This window comes from Trachypithecus francoisi, unplaced genomic scaffold (genome assembly GCF_009764315.1).
Source record: "Trachypithecus francoisi isolate TF-2019V2 unplaced genomic scaffold, Tfra_2.0 Lachesis_group2, whole genome shotgun sequence".
Taxonomy (NCBI): Eukaryota; Metazoa; Chordata; class Mammalia; order Primates; family Cercopithecidae; genus Trachypithecus; species Trachypithecus francoisi.
The window spans coordinates 1,427,236-1,447,362 of record NW_022681465.1 but is presented as its reverse complement, the minus strand read 5'-3'; the positions used below and the strand labels follow the sequence as shown (position 1 = coordinate 1,447,362).

General features: G+C 52.9%; 2 protein-coding genes and 1 long non-coding RNA gene across 7 annotated transcripts in view; all 3 read left to right on the top strand.

The window, feature by feature from the left end:
- The window catches only part of LOC117064660 (succinate dehydrogenase [ubiquinone] flavoprotein subunit, mitochondrial-like), a 30,601-nt gene extending 23,953 nt beyond the window's left edge, over window positions 1-6,648 (top strand). Inside the window, 4 exon segments of the mRNA XM_033178650.1 lie at window positions 20-131; window positions 366-496; window positions 2,320-2,433; window positions 5,247-6,648. Of these exon segments, the coding sequence (XP_033034541.1) occupies window positions 20-131; window positions 366-496; window positions 2,320-2,433; window positions 5,247-5,549 (660 nt within the window). The 3' untranslated portion in view covers window positions 5,550-6,648.
- A 570-nt stretch (window positions 6,649-7,218) lies between these two features.
- LOC117064710 lies at window positions 7,219-9,827 on the top strand. 5 transcript variants are annotated; one of them, XR_004429625.1, is made up of 4 exons: window positions 7,219-8,063; window positions 8,433-8,610; window positions 8,838-9,077; window positions 9,221-9,827. XR_004429625.1 is itself a non-coding variant. In XM_033178734.1 (4 exons), the coding sequence occupies exons 1-4, from the start codon at window positions 7,673-7,675 to the stop codon at window positions 9,251-9,253; spliced, it is 693 nt and encodes a 230-aa protein (XP_033034625.1). In that variant the 5' UTR covers window positions 7,219-7,672; the 3' UTR covers window positions 9,254-9,827. The 5 variants fall into 5 exon arrangements, 3 of the variants coding, with proteins under 3 accessions (XP_033034625.1, XP_033034624.1, XP_033034626.1); XM_033178734.1 differs by having other exon boundaries at window positions 8,987-9,077; XR_004429624.1 differs by lacking the exon at window positions 9,221-9,827 and having other exon boundaries at window positions 7,219-8,181; window positions 8,838-9,204.
- A 5,248-nt stretch (window positions 9,828-15,075) lies between these two features.
- On the top strand, window positions 15,076-19,891 carry LOC117064708. The gene is made up of 2 exons (XR_004429623.1): window positions 15,076-15,620; window positions 16,551-19,891. It is a non-coding gene; the product is annotated as an uncharacterized LOC117064708 (long non-coding RNA).
- Window positions 19,892-20,127: the final 236 nt, after the last annotated feature.

The window sequence follows — 20,127 nt, the reverse complement described above, 5'->3', positions numbered from 1 at the left end:
ATAATATTTTGTGCCACAGTCAATGCAAAATCATGCTGCTGTGTTCCGTGTGGGAAGCGTGTTGCAAGAAGGTTGTGGGAAAATCAGCAAGCTCTACGGAGACCTGAAGCACCTGAAGACGTTTGACCGGGGTGAGCAGACAGCGGGCTCTTTGTACAGTGTTGGGCCCTGCCTTCTGCAGGGTGGGCTGGTGTGTGTCCCATCAGTGCTGACTTAGTTCCATGCTTGCTGTCCGGATGGGTCCTGGCCCACAGCTATAAAGCCACAACCAGTGGCTCCACGGACTAGCAGGCCCAGGCTGACAGCTCAGAAGGCCCATGTGACTGGGTCCCGCCTGCCCCTGATGGAACTTTTTGTGTCCCCAGGAATGGTCTGGAACACGGACCTGGTGGAGACCCTGGAGCTGCAGAACCTGATGCTGTGTGCGCTGCAGACCATCTACGGAGCAGAGGCGCGGAAGGAGTCACGGGGTGCACACGCCAGGGAAGACTACAAGGTGCACTTTCTCGCCATACCCACCTGCACCTGCCTTTTCCTCCCACCTGGTGGGATTCAGCCCTACCCCTGCATTTTCTCTGCATTTTATTTCATTTTCCCAAAAGTAAATCCAAAAAATGCCTTTTTCCCCCTGGTAACTCTGATCCTTGGGTTCCCGCCATCCTCTGGATCACTGTGACCTTCTCCTTGCTTTGGGTCAGCATCTACTGATGCCAGCAGTGGCATTTCCAAGCCAATGTGCTTTGCTGTTAGAAGGCCAAGGTTAGAAGTGCAGCCAGAGTGGCATGACCAGGAAATAAATGCCAGTTTATTAAATAACGAGTAAGCCACCGTTTCAGACCTGCCCTGAGGAGGAAATGCCAGTTTATTAAATAACGAGTAAGCCACCGTTTCAGACCTGCCCTGTGGTTTGGAAAAGGTATTATAGAGCCTGCCCTGTGATCACTTGTTCTTCAGGTGAACTGATTTTTGTGCAGAGCACACATGTTGGATTCTGCCTGGTAAGAGTTTTTCACATACGATAGCAAAAAAACACGGAAAGGGAAGCTTGGGGTACAAATGCAAGTTCAGGATAAACCACATCAGCAAAAGGACAAAGGCTCCACAAGGCAGGCGCACAGGCTGGTTCAGGACCGTGTGTGGGCGGCTGCTGGCGGCCTTTCCAGTCAGCTGAACACGGTGAGTGGGAAAGCATTTTTATTCACCATGAAATTTTACCGATTTACCCTTCACTAGAATATGCTGATGGCTGTAATCACTGCTCAGAACTTGCTCTTGCCTCCTTGTACATATTAAGAGTCTTTCCTGCAAAGTATATGAATCCGTGTTTGCCAGAATACAGAATAATAATAAATTTGTTATTTTTATTTTTATTTTTTTGAGATGGAGTCTTGCTGTCCCCCAGGCTGGAATGCAATGGCGTGATCTCAGCTCACTGCAAGCTCTGCCTCCCGGGTTCAAGTGATTCTCCTGCCTCAGCCTCCCAAGCAGCTGGGATTACAGACGCATGCCACCATGCCTGGCTAATTTTGTATTTTCAGTAGAGTCTGGGTTTCACCATGTTGGCCAGGCTGATCTTGAACTCGTGACCTCAAGTGAACCACCTACCTCAACCTCCCAAAGTGCTAGGATTACAGGCATGAGCCACTGGGCCTGGCCAGTAGTATAAATTTAGTTGGTCACAACGAGTTTTAATTAGAATAGAAGCCAGGTGCAGTGGCTCACACCTGTAATCCCAGCATTTGGGAGGCTGAGGCAGGCAGATCACTTGAGCCCGGAGTTCTAGACCAGCCTGGGCAACATGGCGAAACCTGTCTCTACACAAAAATAAAAAATTAGCCGGGCGTGGTGGTATGCGCAGGAGACTGAGGCAGGATGATTGATTGAGCCCGGGAAGTCAAGGCTCCAGCAAGCTGTGATCACACCACTGCACTCCAGCCCAGGTGACATAGCAAGAGCCTGTCTCAAAAGAAAAAAAAATTTTTTTTAAATAAAAACAGGCTGAAAGAAAAGATTGAGGTAGTAGGTAGTCTCCCAGCGCATGCAGCAAAAAGACAAAGTATTTGGTAAACTCTTAGGTACATAAAGGATGTCTAAGGGAACGTGCGGACACGGATTACTCTGGACTCACTGCTGGCTGCACACCCCCTGGCCAGCCATGTGGCCTCCGTGGGTTCTGAACATGTTGATGGTGCCAGGGCTGAAGTGGAAATGGAATGAGTTCTAGGGCATCTGTCTCTTAGATCATTTTAATGTTTGCTGTGTGTTTTCTGTATTGCTCTGTTAGAGTAATAAGAAATGTGATGGTGTTTCTGGCCTCAGGTGCGGATTGATGAGTACGATTACTCCAAGCCCATCCAGGGGCAACAGAAGAAGCCCTTTGAGGAGCACTGGAGGAAGCACACCCTGTCCTATGTGGACGTCAGCACTGGGAAGGTCAGTGTGGAGCTCGTTCTCACCACAGCCCAGAACGCGCACGGCCCCGCCCAGGTTTGCGGGCTGACCTTGCTGATGGTGAACGGGGAGGAGCAGGCTGGATTTAAATCCACTCCTGACAGATGTGAGGCACCACTGAAAAAGGCACTCTGACAGCAGTCAGGCTTCTGGCTGGAAACAGAATCCAGTGCCTGCAAGTGGTTCAGAGGAGCCTTGAGGAAGGGTTGCTCCGTGGTGTGGGCCCGATGGAAGTCACTGGGCAGGAGCGAGTGTCCAAGGCCTGGTGGCGGGGGCGGAGAGGAGGGTTGTGGACTTAGGGAGAAAGTCAGCGTCTGTGGGGTGGGGACACAGCCACTACCAGAAACCAGTCCCAAACCAAGGGAGCCCAGAAGAGACCCCTCCCCTCTCCTCCCTTGGGCTGGCCCAACCAGAAGCATCTGCTGGGGAGCCGAGGGGATATGGTGCGGCACTGAGCATGCACAGAAGGGAAGGGCAGAAATTGAGGAGGGGTTGTGGTGAGCAGTGTCTTGGGAACAGCCAGCTGAGGGTGGGGTAGGGGGGTTGCAGCCTTGTTCCACACAAGCACAGTTCACCTATGTGGCATTTCCGCTGGGCATTAAGATTCAGAAATAATGAAGATAGAAACCTTTTACCCTTAAGCTTTTCGTAGCTTGTAAGAGATAGTTGTATAATCACTTAGCTGTGTCTGTGGAAGTTACCTTTGGACTCTCACTATCATCTAGTGTGTCTGTAATTCAGGCAGTAGGTCATTTTCAGGATGTATCATGAAGGCCATTTCCTGATCGTATATAGAAATCACACCTCACTCGCTTAGCACAAGTCTATTTTTAATGTTTCCGGGTTCGGGTTTTTTGTTTCGTTTTTGTTTTTCTGAGATAGAGTCTCATCTCTGTTGCTCAGGCTGAAATGTGGTGGCTCGATCTTGTCTCACTGCAGCCTCAACCTCCCCCTGGCTGAGGTGATCCTCCCACCTCAGCCTCCCAGGCACATGCCACCATGCCTGGCTAATTTTTGTATGTTTTGTAGAGATGGGGTTTTGCCACGTTGCCTAGGCTAGTCTTGGACTCAAGTGATCCACCTGTCTTGGCCTCCCCAACAGGCATGAACCAACACCTCAGCCAGTTTTAGTGATTTCTCAAGAAATACATACTCATTTCAGAAAGTACAAAGAGATTGAAATAAGAGCTCACTAACCAGAGATGACCCATTATGGTTTAAATTTCTTTGTATATGTGCCTACCTTTTCCTGTGTGTGCATTTTTAATACACAGCCTGAGTATTCCTTCTCTGAAATCCTTGGGACCAGAAGTGTTTCAGATTTCAGGCTTGTTCAGACTTTGGAATATCTGCATGATACTTGCTGTCTGAGCATCCCCAGTCGGAAGATCTGACTCCATAGCACATTTCTTTTGAATGTCATGTTGGTGCTCAGAAAGCTTCAGATTTTGGAGAATTTCAGATTTTTGGATTAGGGATGTTCAACCTATGTAAATATTTACTTTGAACTGGAAGTAGGTAGTTTAAACATAAAGTGTCTCAGTATAGACAAAGGTTCTCCCACTTTTCATGACCGAAGCATTTTTGTAAAGCACTGAGAATCTGGCACAGGGTCATTTCGTTGCTGTGTTCCACTCTACGGATCTGCCGCCATTTACAGTCCCCTGTTGCGCGTGTGGAACATTGTTGAATTTGTTATCGGAAAAGACTGCGGCAAATACCTTTAAGTTCCCAGGCCGTAAATCTGCTGGTTAGGGACCGCCAGTTTAAATAACCAAATACTGAAAGAACTGGCATAGAAGTAAATGGGCTGCTGCTTTATTTTTAGACTGTTCTTTTTAGAGAACAATGACAATTATTTCCAAGTTTGTCATTAGAAAATAATATTAGGTTGGTGCAGAAGTAATTGCAGTTTTTGCCATTACTTTCAGTGGTAAAAGCCATAATTTTGCACCAACTTAATATGATAAATTTGTTCCTTAAAGTGTATTTTTGGTAAGAAAAACCTTTTGTTTGTCCTTCTATTAATTTTTTGTCTTTTTCTTGGTAGAGACAGAGTCTTGCCATGCTGCCCAGGCTAGAGTGCAGTGGTGTGATCTCGGCTCACTACAACCTCCACTTCCCAGGCTCCAGCAATCCTCCCGCCTCAGCCTCCCAAGGAGCTGAGACTACAGGTGTGAGCCACTATGCCTGGCTAATTTTTATATTTTTTTTTATAGAGACCGGGTTTCACCATCTTGCCCAGGCTGGTCTCAAACTCCTGGACTCAAGCCATCCTCCTGCCTCAGCCTCCCAGAGTATTGGGATTATAGGTGTGAGCCACTGCCAGAAAAACTTTTCCTAAGGCAAGGCAGATTTTACATTATATTTAGATTTTTTTTTTTTAATGATGTCTTTTTTGGCAGTTTACAGCCAGAGAACAACACATCACGCAGAGGAAACAGTTGTGCTTATGTGATGGGGCCTCAGCACTAGGAAGGAATGGACTGTTGGCACATGCAGCAGCTTGAATAAATCTGAAAGTCACTATGCTGCGTAAGAGAAGCCAAATAAAAAAGTGCATGCTGTGTACAGAGGGTGTCGAGAATGCCTCCTACATGACGGAAAGCAGATCTGTGGTTCCCTGCAGACTGGCAGGAGCAGATTCCAAAGGCACAGGAAGAAGCTTGCAGGCAGAATGTGTTCATTACATTCTGTGCATTACACCACAAAAAAGCTGGTAATAAAAATGCTAACCAAAAAAAAAGGTGAAACTAGGATGAAATTTCTCACCTGTGTGATTGGTAAACGTGCAGGTTTGCCATCATGCTTTGTTTATGAAGCTGTGGGGTACAAGGACTCTCATACGTCACTGTGGAATGCAGAACGTTGCAGCCTCGTGGAAGAGGATTTGGCAGTGTCTAACAAAAGTATGTGGCATTTGCCCTTTGACTCAGCAATTCTGGAATCTGCATCAAAAAACTGGCAAAGAAATGAAAGGACTTTATGCACAGAGTTATTTTGACAGCCTGAATGTGTTTGCAACCAAGTTCTTCACTGTGGCATTTGTAAATGTAGGGAAAAGAAAGAGAAATCAAACTGTTACTGTGTCTATGTAGAAAAGGAAAACATAAGAACTCCATTCTGATCTGTACCCTGAACAACTGTTTTGCCCTGAGATGCTGTTATTCTGTAACTTTGCCCCAACCTTGAGCTCACAGAAACGCGTGTTGTATGGAATCAAGGTTTAAGGATCTAGGGCTGTGCAGGATGTGCCTTGTGAACAATATGTTTACAGGCAGTGTGCTTGGGAAAAGTCATCGCCATTCTCCATTCTCGATAAACCAGGGGCACAGTGCACTGCGGAAAGCCACAGGGACCTCTGCCTAGGAAAGCTGGGTACCGTCCAAGGCTTCTCCCTACTGAGATAGCCTGAGATACGGCCTCGTGGGATGGGAAAGACCTGACCATCCCCCAGCCCGACACCCGTGGAGGCTCTGTGCTGAGGAGGATGAGTGAAAGAGGCAGGCGCCTTGCAGTTGAGATAAGAGGAAGGCCTCTGTCTCCTGTCTGCCTCTGGCAACGGAGTGCCTCGGTATAAAACCCGATTGTACTTTTGTTCAGTTCTGAGATGGAAAAACCACCCTGTGGCGGGAGGTGAGACATGTTGGCAGCAATGCTGCTCTGTTACTCTTTACTCCACTGAGAGATTTGGGTGGAGAGAAGCATAAATCTGGCCTACGTGCACATCCAGGCATAGTACCTTCCCTTGAACTTATTTGTGACACATATTCCTTTGCTCACATGTTTTCTTGCTGACCTTCTCCCCACTGTCACCCTGCTGTCCTGCCGCGTTCCTCTTGCTGAGATAGTGAAAATGGCAATCAATAAATACTGAGGGAACTCAGACCGGGGCCAGTGCGGGTCCTCCGTACACTGAGCGCCGGTGCCCTGGGCCCTCTGTTCTTTCTTTCTCTATACTTTGTCTCTGTGTCTTATTTCTTTTCTCAGTCTCATCCTGCCTAATGAGAAATACCCACAGGCGTGGAGGGGCTGTTCCCCTTCATTCTATAGTTATTATAAATGTACAGGAATGTTAAAAGGATCATGTTTGTATAATGCCACTCAGTAGCCCAGGAAATGACCAATCTGATGTGTGTTATAATCCATCCAAGCCCCCTGCAACCACCATTTTTAAAATAAAATTTAAAACCTGTCCTTTCCTTGGTGATAGAGTAAAATAATAACTAGAACAGAAGAAAAAGAAATTCCCAAACAAGTAACTTTAAAATTTGATGTTTGTGCAGCCATTAATGGTAACAAGCTAGAATTAAAATGTAGTTCCCTTAACTAGGAAAAGAGCTACACAGTAAAAAATAAATGTTTGTCGTAAGCCAAGGGTCTGTGAAAATTGTGCCTATTGGCCATGTGTTATTTAGGCTACTTAAAAACAGGACAGAAAGGACCCAGTTCACCTTCAAAAAGGGGCAACCAAGCTCTCCTGGACCCCGGTCCCTGTAACCCACCAAACGAATAATCTCTAACCCCCTGGATCCCGGTCCCTGTAACCCACCAAACGAATAATCTCGAACCCCCTGGATCCCGGTCCCTGTAACCCACCAAACGAATAATCTCTAACCCCTTAGACCCCCACTGGAAGAAAGGAGAGCATGCAGCCCTGGGGATCGATGGGACAGGGCTAAACCCCCAAGTTGCTATTTTAGTCCGAGGGGAGGTCCACAGACGCTCTCCCAAGCCAATGTTTCAAGCCTTTTATGACGAGCTGAATCGGCCAGCACCAAAGCTTCCAAAAAAGACAGAGCCACACACACCTTGCATCACCCAGGTGGGGAAAATGAGCTGGGCTGTGGGTGCTGGGAAAGCCGTGCCTGCAGTCCTCTTCAGAGTCAGGCTGCACTGCACAGGGAGCTGGAAAGAAAGGTGGAGAGGCCTCCTGAACGGGGCTCTGGGCATTAGAACAGCTGGTGCCTTCCGGTCAGGACGCGCAGGGTCTGCACCGCCAGCTCCAGGGAGGTGGCCCGCTGACGGTGAGTTGGTGGTGCTCAGGGTTCTTGGTCCCATCCCACACAGCAAGACACAGACAAGACTGACCAGCCACACAAACCAAGGAGCGAGAGGAGTTCTCCAGATTGTGTGTCTGGAGGCTAAGTGGGTCCCTTGTCCTGCATCTAAAGCCCTGACCCCATAACCCCACAGCTTGCCCTGAGGTGGGTCCTGGCACATGGTTGCTGCCTCCAGGACAGGGGACATGAGCCCACAGTGTGGGCCGCCCCTGGCCATCCTCCGGGGCTGGCCATGGCCATGGGTGTGGCACTCTCAGGGCCCAGTATGCAGCAATGGAGGCCACAATGACGGGAATCTCCAGTGTGGTCGGGCAGGCGCCCAGGCCTTCCCTGGCTCCAGTCCATTGTCTGCCAGTTATGTTCCCCAGGGGCCACCCAATGCCTCTGGCACTCTCCGTGCTGGCTGGGAAGACCAGTGTCGGCCACTTGGCTGTGGGCAGCCTCCTTCTGGCACTAGCATGTGTCCCTCCCTCTGTCCTCGCTCTGCCTGCCACGTCTGCTCAGCCACATGGCACCGGGGTGCCCTCGCCTGTCCAGCCTCCCAGCCTGGTGAGCCTCAAGGGCATAGAGCTCTGCCCACCAGGCTGACATACCCCGAGGGGGGACTGGACTCAGGACAGCCCCGACTCATGGCAACCTTGTTGTCCACCTGGGCTCCTTGGCCTGGGTGAGTCCTTACTGGGGAGAGGGCTCCTCTGCCCTCCAGCTGATGGGTGTGTGCTGGGGAACAGAGGTCAGGAAGCAAAAGCAGAAAAACCAGGGAGGGGGCGTGAGGTGTGGAGGCGAGGAGGGGTCCTCCCCTGACCAGTCTGTGTAGCCAGCTGCCCCTCACACCCCAAAGCCATGCCCAGGAGCAGCCCCCCGCTGTGTGTCCAGGAGGCAGGGCGCTGACCCCACTTCACCTTCCCCTTAATCCAGCCGTGACCCTGCCCCATGCCGGGATGCGCTGGGATGGCTTGTGGGCAGCACCCTGCACAGCAGCTCTGGCTCTAAGCTGCACAATCGGATGTCCTGCACAGTCACCTGCTAATCCAGGACAAGCCGGTGAAGGTCACTCCTCTGGGCATGAGTCGCCACCCTGCACCCTGCAGGACAGGTAACTTGGGGAGGGCTCACGTTAATCTTATTTAACAAAAACATGGCCCAGAGCATGGTATGATAAAGACCTGGCAGGATGAGGGCGCCTCCCACAGAACTTTCACCAGGTGGAGGAAGGCAGGATGCCCACGGGGCGTTTGGGCAGATGCCACAGGGCGATGTTGGGTGGAACCCCCAGCTGCCAGCTCTGGGAGGGGTGAGGAGGCCCTTGGGCTCCTCTTCCAGGTAGCCCCACTCAGAGCCTTGGACAGAGGGCGGCGCTGCATGGAGGGGCAGCTGGAGCCAGACTGGGAGCAAGAGGGCCAGAGGGAGGCAAGATGCAAAGCAAAGCCTGGAAATCCAGACGACACCGGGAACCTCCTGCACTCTCTGAGGTTCACCAGCGCACACACAGACCTGCCTGTGGATGGACTCACCCTTGTCCTCTGGGTCCCACCTGTGCCCAGGACTCCCAGGACCTCGGAGGTATACCCTAGGCATGATCTTCATTCTTCTGCAGAACTGTTCGCCTTAATTTGCTGGAGATTGTCTTAAAGCATGGCCTCTATCCATCCACAGATTTAGCGGAATTGATTAAAATAAACAACACTTTCATGTCGTCCTTTTAGGGATTTCTTCAAAGCACTCTGTTGATTTTATAATTCACCTGCTGGGGAGAGTTGGCTTAAGGGATATTCTGAAATGAACAAACAGCCACCGTCGCCTGTGAAGAGCCACACGTCGCCCCTCCCATCCCAGCTCTGAACCTCTGCGAGGTTCTCCCCTGCCTGCTGAGCTCCCTCCCTTGTGACACTGGGGGTGGCCCCTCCTCCCATGCAGGGGCCTCCAGATCCCAAGGGGCAGGCCCAACTCCCTGAGAAACTCAGGGACCAGTGGCCCCTGTCTCCTTGGGGACAAGGGTTTGTCCAGAAAATGTGGTGGGCAGGATGGGCTGGATCTGAGACAGGCCTCCAGGTGCCGGGGTCACAAGCCAGTCAGCCCTAGCAGCAGGTGGTCACTGCAACGCATCAAGGCTCTTGTGACTTCGAGTGTGGCCCCTGGGAAAGGAACCAAATGGGCCGACTCAGTGTGGCCCCTGGAAAAGGGACTGAATGGGCTGACTCATGTCTGAGATGCCGGTCAGCCTCTCTCAACCTTGCGCCTCGCTGGGAGGCCAGACACTGGGCCAGGACCCAGAGGGTGGGAAGTCACAGCCCAGAGGATGGGGGAGAAGTGAGGACGATGGAAGGGAGGGCAGGAGGATGGGGGTTGCAGTGGGGGGAAAGTGAGGAGGACATAGGGGAGGTGAGGACAGAGGGGAGGTGAGGAGGATGGAGGGAGGTGTGGAGGACATGGGGAGGTGAGCAGGGGGAGGGGTGAGGAGGACATGAGGGAGGTGAGGAGGACAGGTGGAGGTGAGGAGGACATAGGGGATGAGGAGGACATAGGGGAGGTGAGGAGGACATAGGGGGTGAGGAGGACATAGGGGAGGTGAGGAGGACATAGGGGAGGTGAGGAGGATAGGGGAGGTGAGGAGGACATAGGGGAGGTGAGGACATGGGAGGTGAGGAGGACATGGGGGAGGTGAGGAGGACATGGGGGAGGTGAGGAGGACATGGGGGAGGTGAGGAGGACATGGGGGAGGTGAGGAGGACATGGGGGAGGTGAGGAGGACATGGGGGAGGTGAGGAGGACATGGGGGGTGAGGAGGACATGGGGGAGGTGAGGAGGACATGGGGGAGGTGAGGAGGACATGGGGGAGGTGAGGAGGACATGGGGGAGGTGAGGAGGACATGGGGGAGGTGAGGAGGACATGGGGGAGGTGGGAGGTGAGGAGGACATGGGGGAGGTGAGGAGGACATGGGGGAGGTGAGGAGGACATGGGGGAGGTGAGGAGGACATGGGGGAGGTGAGGAGGACATGGGGGGGTGAGGAGGACATGGGGGAGGTGAGGAGGACATGGGGGAGGTGAGGAGGACAGCTGGGGGTGAGGAGGACATGGGGGAGGTGAGGAGGACATGGGGGAGGTGAGGAGGACATGGGGGAGGTGAGGAGGACATGGGGGAGGTGGGAGGACAGGTGGGGTGAGGAGGACAGGGAGAGGTGAGGAGGACATGGGGGAGGAGGACATGGGGGAGGTGAGGAGGACATGGGGGAGGTGAGGAGGACAGGTGGAGGTGAGGAGGACATAGGGGGTGAGGAGGACATGGGGGAGGTGAGGAGGACATGGGGTGAGGAGGACATGGGGAGGTGAGGAGGACATGGGGGAGGGAGGAGGACATGGGGGAGGTGAGGAGGACAGGGGGAGGTGAGGAGGACATGGGGGAGGTGAGGAGGACAGGTGGAGGTGAGGAGGACATAGGGAGGTGAGGAGGACAGAGGGGAGGTGAGGAGGACAGAGGGGAGGTGAGGACAGGTGGAGGTGAGGACAGGTGGAGGTGAGGAGGACATAGGGGAGGTGAGGAGGACATAGGGGAGGTGAGGAGGACATAGGGGAGGTGAGGAGGACAGGGAGAGGTGAGGAGGACATAGGGGAGGTGAGGAGGACATAGGGGAGGTGAGGAGGACATAGGGGAGGTGAGGAGGACAGGTGGAGGTGAGGAGGACATAGGGGAGGTGAGGAGGACATAGGGGAGGTGAGGAGGACATGGGGGAGGTGAGGAGGACATGGGGGAGGTGAGAGGAGGACAGGGGAGGTGAGGAGGACATGGGGGAGGTGAGGAGGACATGTGGGAGGTGAGGAGGACATAGGGGAGGTGAGGACATAGGGGAGGTGAGGAGGACAGGTGGAGGTGAGGAGGACAGGTGGAGGTGAGGACAGGTGGAGGTGAGGAGGACAGGTGGAGGTGAGGACAGGTGGAGGTGAGGAGGACAGGTGGAGGTGAGGAGGACAGGTGGAGGTGAGGAGGACATAGGGGAGGTGAGGAGGACATAGGGGAGGTGAGGAGGACATGGGGGAGGTGAGGACATGGGGGAGGTGAGGAGGACAGGTGGAGGTGAGGACAGGTGGAGGTGAGGAGGACATGGGGGAGGTGAGGACAGGGAGAGGTGAGGAGGACATAGGGGAGGTGAGGAGGACATAGGGGAGGTGAGGAGGACATAGGGGAGGTGAGGACAAGGAGAGGTGAGGAGGACATAGGGGAGGTGAGGAGGACATAGGGGAGGTGAGGAGGACATGTGGGAGGTGAGGAGGACAGGTGGAGGTGAGGAGGACAGGTGGAGGTGAGGAGGACATAGGGGAGGTGAGGAGGACATAGGGGAGGTGAGGAGGACATGTGGGAGGTGAGGAGGACATAGAGGTGAGGAGGACAGGTGGAGGTGAGGAGGACATAGGGGAGGTGAGGAGGACATAGGGGAGGTGAGGAGGACAGGTGGAGGTGAGGAGGACATAGGGGAGGTGAGGAGGACATGGGGGAGGTGAGGAGGACATGGGGGAGGTGAGGAGGACAGGTGGAGGTGAGGAGGACATAGGGGAGGTGAGGAGGACATAGGGGAGGTGAGGAGGACAGGTGGAGGTGAGGAGGACATAGGGGAGGTGAGGAGGACATGGGGGAGGTGAGGACAGGTGGAGGTGAGGAGGACATAGGGGAGGTGAGGACAGTGGAGGTGAGGAGGACATGGGGGAGGTGAGGACAGGTGGAGGTGAGGAGGACATAGGGGAGGTGAGGAGGACATAGGGGAGGTGAGGAGGACATAGGGGAGGTGAGGAGGACAGGTGGAGGTGAGGAGGACATAGGGGAGGTGAGGAGGACATAGGGGAGGTGAGGAGGACATAGGGGAGGTGAGGACAGGTGGAGGTGAGGAGGACATGGGGGAGGTGAGGACAGGTGGAGGTGAGGAGGACATAGGGGAGGTGAGGAGGACAGGTGGAGGTGAGGAGGACATAGGGGAGGTGAGGAGGACAGGTGGAGGTGAGGAGGACAGGTGGAGGTGAGGAGGACATAGGGGAGGTGAGGAGGACATAGGGGAGGTGAGGAGGACATAGGGGAGGTGAGGAGGACAGGTGGAGGTGAGGAGGACATAGGGGAGGTGAGGAGGACATAGGGGAGGTGAGGACAGGGAGAGGTGAGGAGGAGGACATGGGGAGGTGAGGAGGACATGGGGGAGGTGAGGAGGACATAGGGGAGGTGAGGAGGACATAGGGAGGTGAGGAGGACATAGGGGAGGTGAGGACAGGGAGAGGTGAGGAGGACATGGGGGAGGTGAGGAGGACATGGGGGAGGTGAGGAGGACATGGGGGAGGTGAGGAGGACATGGGGGAGGTGAGGACAGGGAGAGGTGAGGAGGACATGGGGGAGGTGAGGAGGACATGGGGATGGGGGAGGTGAGGAGGACATAGGGGAGGTGAGGACAGGGAGAGGTGAGGAGGACAGGTGGAGGGAGTGAGGACATGGGGGAGGTGAGGAGGACATGGGGGAGGTGAGGAGGACATAGGGGAGGTGAGGAGGACATAGGGGAGGTGAGGAGGACATGGGGAAGGTGAGGAGGACATGGGGGAGGTGAGGACAGGTGGAGGTGAGGGGACATAGGGGAGGTGAGGACAGGTGGAGGTGAGGAGGACATGGGGGAGGTGAGGAGGACAGGTGGAGGTGAGGAGGACATGGGGGAGGTGAGGAGGACATGGGGGAGGTGAGGAGGACAGGTGGAGGTGAGGAGGACATGGGGGAGGTGAGGAGGACATGGGGGAGGTGAGGAGGACATAAGGGGAGGTGAGGAGGACATGGGGGAGGTGAGGAGGACATGGGGGAGGTGAGGAGGACATGGGGGAGGTGAGGAGAACATAGGGGAGGTGTGGAGGACATAGGGGAGGTGAGGACAGGTGGAGGTGAGGAGGACATAGGGGAGGTGAGGACAGGTGGAGGTGAGGAGGACATAGGGGCGGTGTGGAGGACATGGGGGGGGTGGAGGACATGGGTCAGGTGAGGAGGACATGGGGGAGGTGAGAAGAACATAGGGGAGGTGTGGACGAGAATCTCAGATGCCGGTGGGTCAGGGTGCCTGTCACCAGGTGAGTGCCTGCAGCTGCCCTGGCTCATGGCTTCCGTGGCCTGCAGGCTGTGCTGCTTTCTGGCATTTGTGGGTGCCTTTAGCCTTGTCCACAGGAGGAGGCTGCTTCTGCAGAGCCGGGCCCCTGACAGGCCTTAGCAAACCGCTGAGGACCTTGGACTTAAGGACCCTCCACAAGGAAAGGTGGGGGACAGGGCTGGCCACAGGGGCTCTTTGTCTAGCTCTTGCTGGGGGTGCCAGGCCCTCACCTGGATGTGAGAAGGTGGCCCCAGGGAACAGCTGGGATGGCCATGCTGGGGCCGGCTCCAAGTCCCCTCCACCTTCAGGGACAGAGGACACAGTGCAGAGGCATGGCCTTGAATCCATGTGGCTTTTCTACAGGCTGTGGGTGAAGACCACCCAAGGATTCTGGGGTGAGCTCCAGATCATGAGTTTCCGGTGGATGACGGGGGCAGCAGCAGCGGCCACATCTCAGGAGCCTGTCTAGGGGCCTGTCCTCCAAAAAAGCAGAGAAATGAGGCAGCAGCCCCCAGAGACCCTCCCGCATGTGGCCACCCAGCAGGTGGGGCTGCATCAGCCTCCTGACAGGAGGGGTCCCGGATGCAGCATCAGTTCCTGGGCCCTGGAAGCTGCCTGGCGCAGGCTGGCAGCCGCTTGACCAGGCTCAGCCAGGGAGGCATTTCCAGAACGCTTCCTTCTCGTCCTGAGAGCCGCCTGTGTTCTGTGCTGACCGGGCCTGTGGTCGGCACAGAATGTGGTTTAGGGCCGCTGCTCTAGGGGCTGGGGAGGGTGCAACCTGCGTGACCAGCGGCACCTGCATCCTGCTACCTCCTGAGACTCCTGAAAGCGTGGTGATGGCCGAGCACGTGGAGGCCCATTCTGGGCGAGGAGGCCCAGCTGGAGCTGCTGTGGGGAACTGAACTCCCCAGGAGCAAGAAGTCCTGGGGCTGAGGCTGAGCTGAGTGGAGTCTGGAGCAGAGAGGATTCGGGACATAAGTTCAATGTGAGGTTTTTAATTTTCAAGGGTAGGAGTTTGTGTGTATGAATGTTCCTGTGGTCTGAGCGGTCCCGCGAAATCCGTGTGTTGGAACCTTAATACCCAGTACAACAGTGTTGGGGGTGGGTCCTTTGGGAGGAGCTTAGGTCACGCGGGTGGAGGGTGGGGCCTTTGGGAGGAGCTTAGGTCACGCGGGTGGAGGGTGGGGCCTTTGGGAGGAGCTTAGGTCACGCGGGTGGAGGTGTGGGGCCTTGGGAGGAGCTTAGGTCACGTGGGTGGAGGGTGGGGCCTTTGGGAGGAGCTTAGGTCACGCGGGTGGAGGGTGGGGCCTTTGGGAGGAGCTTAGGTCATGCGGGGGGGGTGGGTTAGGGGTGGGGCCTTTGGGAGGAGCTTAGGTCACGCAGGTGGAGGGTGGGGCCTTTGGGAGGAGCTTAGGTCACGCCGGTGGAGGGTGGGTTGCGGGTGGAGGGTGGGTTAGGGGTGGGGCCTTGATGTGGAACTTCCCAGCCCCCAGAACTGTGCAAGAAAAAAACCTGTTCTTCATCAGTTACCCAGCAAGAAGCATTTCGTTACAGTAGCACGAACAGATTAACACACATGTATTGCTGGGGTATGTGTGTGTGTGCACACATGTATGCCACATTCCTTGTGAAAAGAAAGATATTTTCCCAAACGCAGACTGACTCAGTGCCCAGCCATGTTCCTAGAGCCTTGGCGGCTCCTCTGTGTGAACTGTGCTCACTGGGCCAGTGTCATGACCTGGAAAAGCTGCAACCCGAGAAAGGGAGCCAGCCCTGCCGTTCCCCATCGTGCTGAGTGAGCTGCCGCAAACTCGCTGCCGACTCACCCTGGATCCTCTGAAACAAGGACCTTCTGTCCCCAGGACCTCTGTCCCAGGCTCTCTGTGCACCCAGGACCCACCCAGACCACAGGAGCTGACAGTTGAGGCCGCGTGCAGGACACTGGGGAAGATGAGGGGCCTCTTTCACCTCGTCCTCCTCCTCTTCCTCCTCTGCCAGCTCCAGGTCTGTCCACCGCCTTCCCCTTATCCCCACATTGCTGCAACCTCACCCTTCCCTCCACATTCTTACTATCCAAGAGAGCAAGTACAGTATTTAGTTGAGTTTGTTTTTCATTGAGATAAATTGGTGTGTAACAAAACTAAGAATAAAATCTAGTTAGTGATAATCCATCAATCAGGCTAAAAGATGTAATCTGGATTAGGGAACATTGTATCTTTGAAACAGACGACTTTCATGCATATTTATCAATGAGAAAACCAGGCGCCAATGTTTTTGCGATGCTGTAGTGACTGACTGTACAAGACTCATTTACACTAACGCAGTTACTGAGAATGGAATGTTAGTGAATAAGATTTCTTTTACATAAATGAAGATGTCTTAAAATCCTGTTACCCTGAAAGTTGACTCACTGAATTTGCATTTCATGGATCCAGAAAAGGCCATGCCAGTGTAGCAGGACGAGCCACAGACAAAACTCCTCAGACACCGGCTTAAAGAAGGAAGAGGTTTATTTGGCCGGGAGTGTCGGCAGACTTGCATCTTAAGAGCCAAGCTCCCTGAAAAAGAAATTCTTGGCCTTTTTAAAGCCTTACAATTCTGAGGGGTCCATGTGAAAAAGTCGTGATAAATGAGCAGGCGTGGGGAACGTGACTAGGGGCTACATGCATCAGCTAACAGAACAGAAAGTTTTGCAATGCTTTTTCATATGATGTCTGGAATTTACAGATAACACACATAGTTTTAGTCAGGGGTTGATGTTATTAATATTTTTTAACTCCTAGGGCCGGGTGGTGGTGCCAAGGTTTTCTGGTTACTTATCTTACTTTTGTTTCTTTCTGACTTTTTGCTTTCTCTCTTTCCTCCTGCCTTGTGAACTAGGCAAGGTGGGGGGAGGAGGGCAGCAGGAGTAGTAGTGGTCTCCTTCCTTACCAGGTGGATTCCTTCCGAACCTCAACAGTGGTGACTGGTGGTTTCTGTAATGAAATTTCAATTCGACCCTCATCTGAGATGAGAGAGTGTCTGGTAACAAAGCTCAGGAACTACACACAAAACTTATGTCCAGTTTCCATCTGGTGTGCCAGCCCAATCGAAGGGCAGCTAAATGTCACTAGGAAAGTCCTGTCGGCAGTAAGTGTTACATAAGATGTAGATTCGGTGAAGCCAGGCCCATCACATGACGAAAGCTTGTTAGGGTGGGTTTATCTGTCAGATTCCAGATTCATAGATAGAAAAGGAGGAGACGTTTATGTCTTCAGCCATTATAAAGAGTAATTCTTATATGTTTTAAAATATTGGCTATGTATATAATTTAGAGATTTATATGTAGCTCTGTATAATCAATATTGCATATCTAATATATACTACATAGAGATGTAAGTATTATATAAATTCTATAGATCTATGTATTTAAAATGTAGATATGTAGAGAGCTCTACAGGCATACTTTGTTTTGTGGTGTTCTGCTTGATTTTGCTCCATGGATGTTGCTTTTTTTACAAATCACAGGTTTGTGGCAACCCGCGTGGACCAATTCCACGGGCGCCGTTTTCCCAGCAGCGTGTGCTGCCTTCATGGCTCTGGGTCACATTTTGGTAATTCTTGCCACATTTCAAATGTTTTCATTATTATTATCTATGTAGTGGCAATCTGTGATCGGGGTCTTCAGTGTTACCAATGTAATTGTTTGGGGTGCTATGAACTGCACCCATATAAGACACAAACTTAATAAATGTTTGGTGTGTCCTGATTGCCCCCCATCAGCCATTCCGCCCACCTCTCTCCCTCTTCCCAAGCTTTCCTGTTCCCTGACACACAACAATATTGAGATTAACCCAGTAAGTAACCCTACCATGACTAAAGAGTGCTCAGGTGAAAGGAAGAGCCACCGCATCTCACTTTCAATCAAAACCTAGAAAAGATTAAACTTAGCATAAGGCATGTTGAAAGCTGCGATAGGCTGAAAGCTAAGTGAGGCTTGCACCAGTGAGACAAGTAGTGAAGACAAAGGCAAAGTTCTTAAGAGACGTCACAAGTGCTGTTCTAGAGAGTGCGTGGATGATGGGAAGTGAACCAGCCTTGTTGCTAATATGGAGAAAGCTTTTCTGTTCTGGATAGACAATCAAAACAGCAACACCGTTCCCTTAAGCCAAACCCTGGTCCAGAGCAGGGCCCTAACTTTCTTCAATTCTGTGAAGGCTAAGAGAGGTGAGGAAGCTGCAGAGGAAGAGTGGAAGCTGGCAGAGGTGGGTTCATGAGATTTAAGGAAAGAAGCGGTCTCCATAACATAAAAACGCAAGGTGACACGGCAGGCGCCGATGGAGAAGCTGCAGCAAGTTACCTTCTGCAGCCAGAAGATCTGGCTAAGACCACTTAACAACAGATTTTCAATGTAGATGGAACAGCCTTCTGTTGGAAGAAGATGCCATCTAGGACTTTCCTAGCTAGAGAGGAGAAGTCAGTGCCTGGCTTCAAAGTTTCAAAGGACAGGCTGACGCTCTTGTTAGGAGCTGGTGCAGTAGTGACTTTGACTAGAAGCCGATGCTTATGGACCGTTCTGAACATCCCAGGGACCCTAAAATCATGCTCAGTCTACTCTGCCTTGCTCTATAGATGCAGTGAGAAAACCTGCATGTCAGCAAGTCTATTTACAGCATGATTTACTATGTTAAGCCCACTCTTGAGAACTACTGCTCAGAAAAAAAGATTCCTTTCAAAATATTACTGCTCACCGACAATGCACCTGGTCACCCAAGAGCTCTGATAGAAATGAACAAGGAGATAAATGTTGTTTCCATGCCTGCTAACACAACACCCATTGCACAGCCCAAGGACTCGTTTCAACTTTCAAGCCCTATAATTTAAGAAATACATTTTTTAAGGCTGTATCTGCCATAGTGATTCCTCTGATGGATTTGGGAAAAGTAAATTGTAAACCTTCTGGAAAGGATTCACTATTCTAGATGCCACTAAGAACATTCATGATTCATGGGAGGAGGCCAAAGTGTCACCATGAACAGGCGTTTGGAAGAGGTTCATTCCAGTCTTCATGGATGACTTTGAGGGAGTCCAGCCTTCCGTGAAGGAAGTCACTGCAGATGTGATAGGAGTAGACGTGAGACCAATTACTGCTGAAATGCTTGGGATATGCTCCTTTTGTCTTAGAAAGTGGCTTGTTCTTGGGTGTAGCAAAGCACACACTTTGAGAGACATTTCCCCATGGCAGCCAGCATTTATTACGCTGATCAGGAGCCACGCTTTGGGCGCCAGTACAGCAACAAGGCAGCGTGCTGGCCAAGCCAACTCCCTCCCACGGCACAGGGCCAATGACTTCTGTGTCCCGGCACTCAGACATGACCACATGACTGCTCCTGCCTGGGAGGATAGGGCAAGGATGCCACGCTCCCCGGCACTCTCTCCCACCCCGCCACGCCCCCACTTGTCCGCTGAGTCCCCAGCTCTGTCATCCACAGCTGGATGCAGGGACCCAGCCAGGGACTCCAAGGGGCTCCTAGAGGAAGGCAGCATCTCAAGGCAGAGTCAGGCCTGGGGAGAAACACTTTTACCATCCAGGGCCACAGAGCTCCTGGCTGTGAGTGAAACAGCACCTGGCCCTGGTGCACACACGTGGGGCACGCAGAAACCCCCACGCAGGGAATTCACCGAATTCTCACCCATGCGGTGGGCTGGGCCCTGCTCACCCCAGGTAAAAACCACAGGACCTGAGCTCACAGGGGAGTGCGGTGTGGGCTTCACCTGAGGGGGAGGCACAGAGGTTTCAACAACTCAGGGAGGTGGGCGTGCCTGGAAATGCACTGGGAACAACCTCGCCAGGAGCCAGAGGAACTTCCCCGTTACCAGCCTGGCCACAGCTCCACGCCCGGGCCCTCTGCCGTTTGCCAACTGTAAGTGGCCTCTACCCACCTGAGCAGTTCATGAGAAACAGGAAAATCATTTCCAGAAACAAGTTCAGAGTCAAACAGTTACTAGAGTCAACATTTCAAGAAGTTGAAACTTCTACGTCACACTTTTTTTTTTTTTTTTTTTTAATGAAAGCAATGCGTGCTAACCCTACAAAACTGGAAGAGGCAGAGAGAGAAAGGAAGAAACTGAAAATCATGGTCACAGGCCTTCTGGGGCTTTCCTCTGTGTTTGCGTCTACTTGGGGTTGAGGTCACACAGTTCTGCGTCCTTCATTGTCACCTGGTATTTTCTTAAGACGATTCCATGTCATAAAAGTGCTGCAGATGCATAATTTAAGGAGCTATATTGTATCATATCGGTTTTTCATCCACTTATTCCGATGCCCCCCGCCCGGTGGACCTGTTCTCACTCTGCCAGGGCCTTCACAGCGCCGTTCCCTCTGCCACCTCCACCATGCGAAGCCCTCCTCACCCTGTAGCCCCACCACGAGGGAAGCTCTGTCCGTCAGCAGCCAGCACTCGCGTGGGGATTCCTGCAAGAGAAATCTGAGGGCGAGGGCCGAGGCGAGCAGGACCAGGCGTCAGGAGGG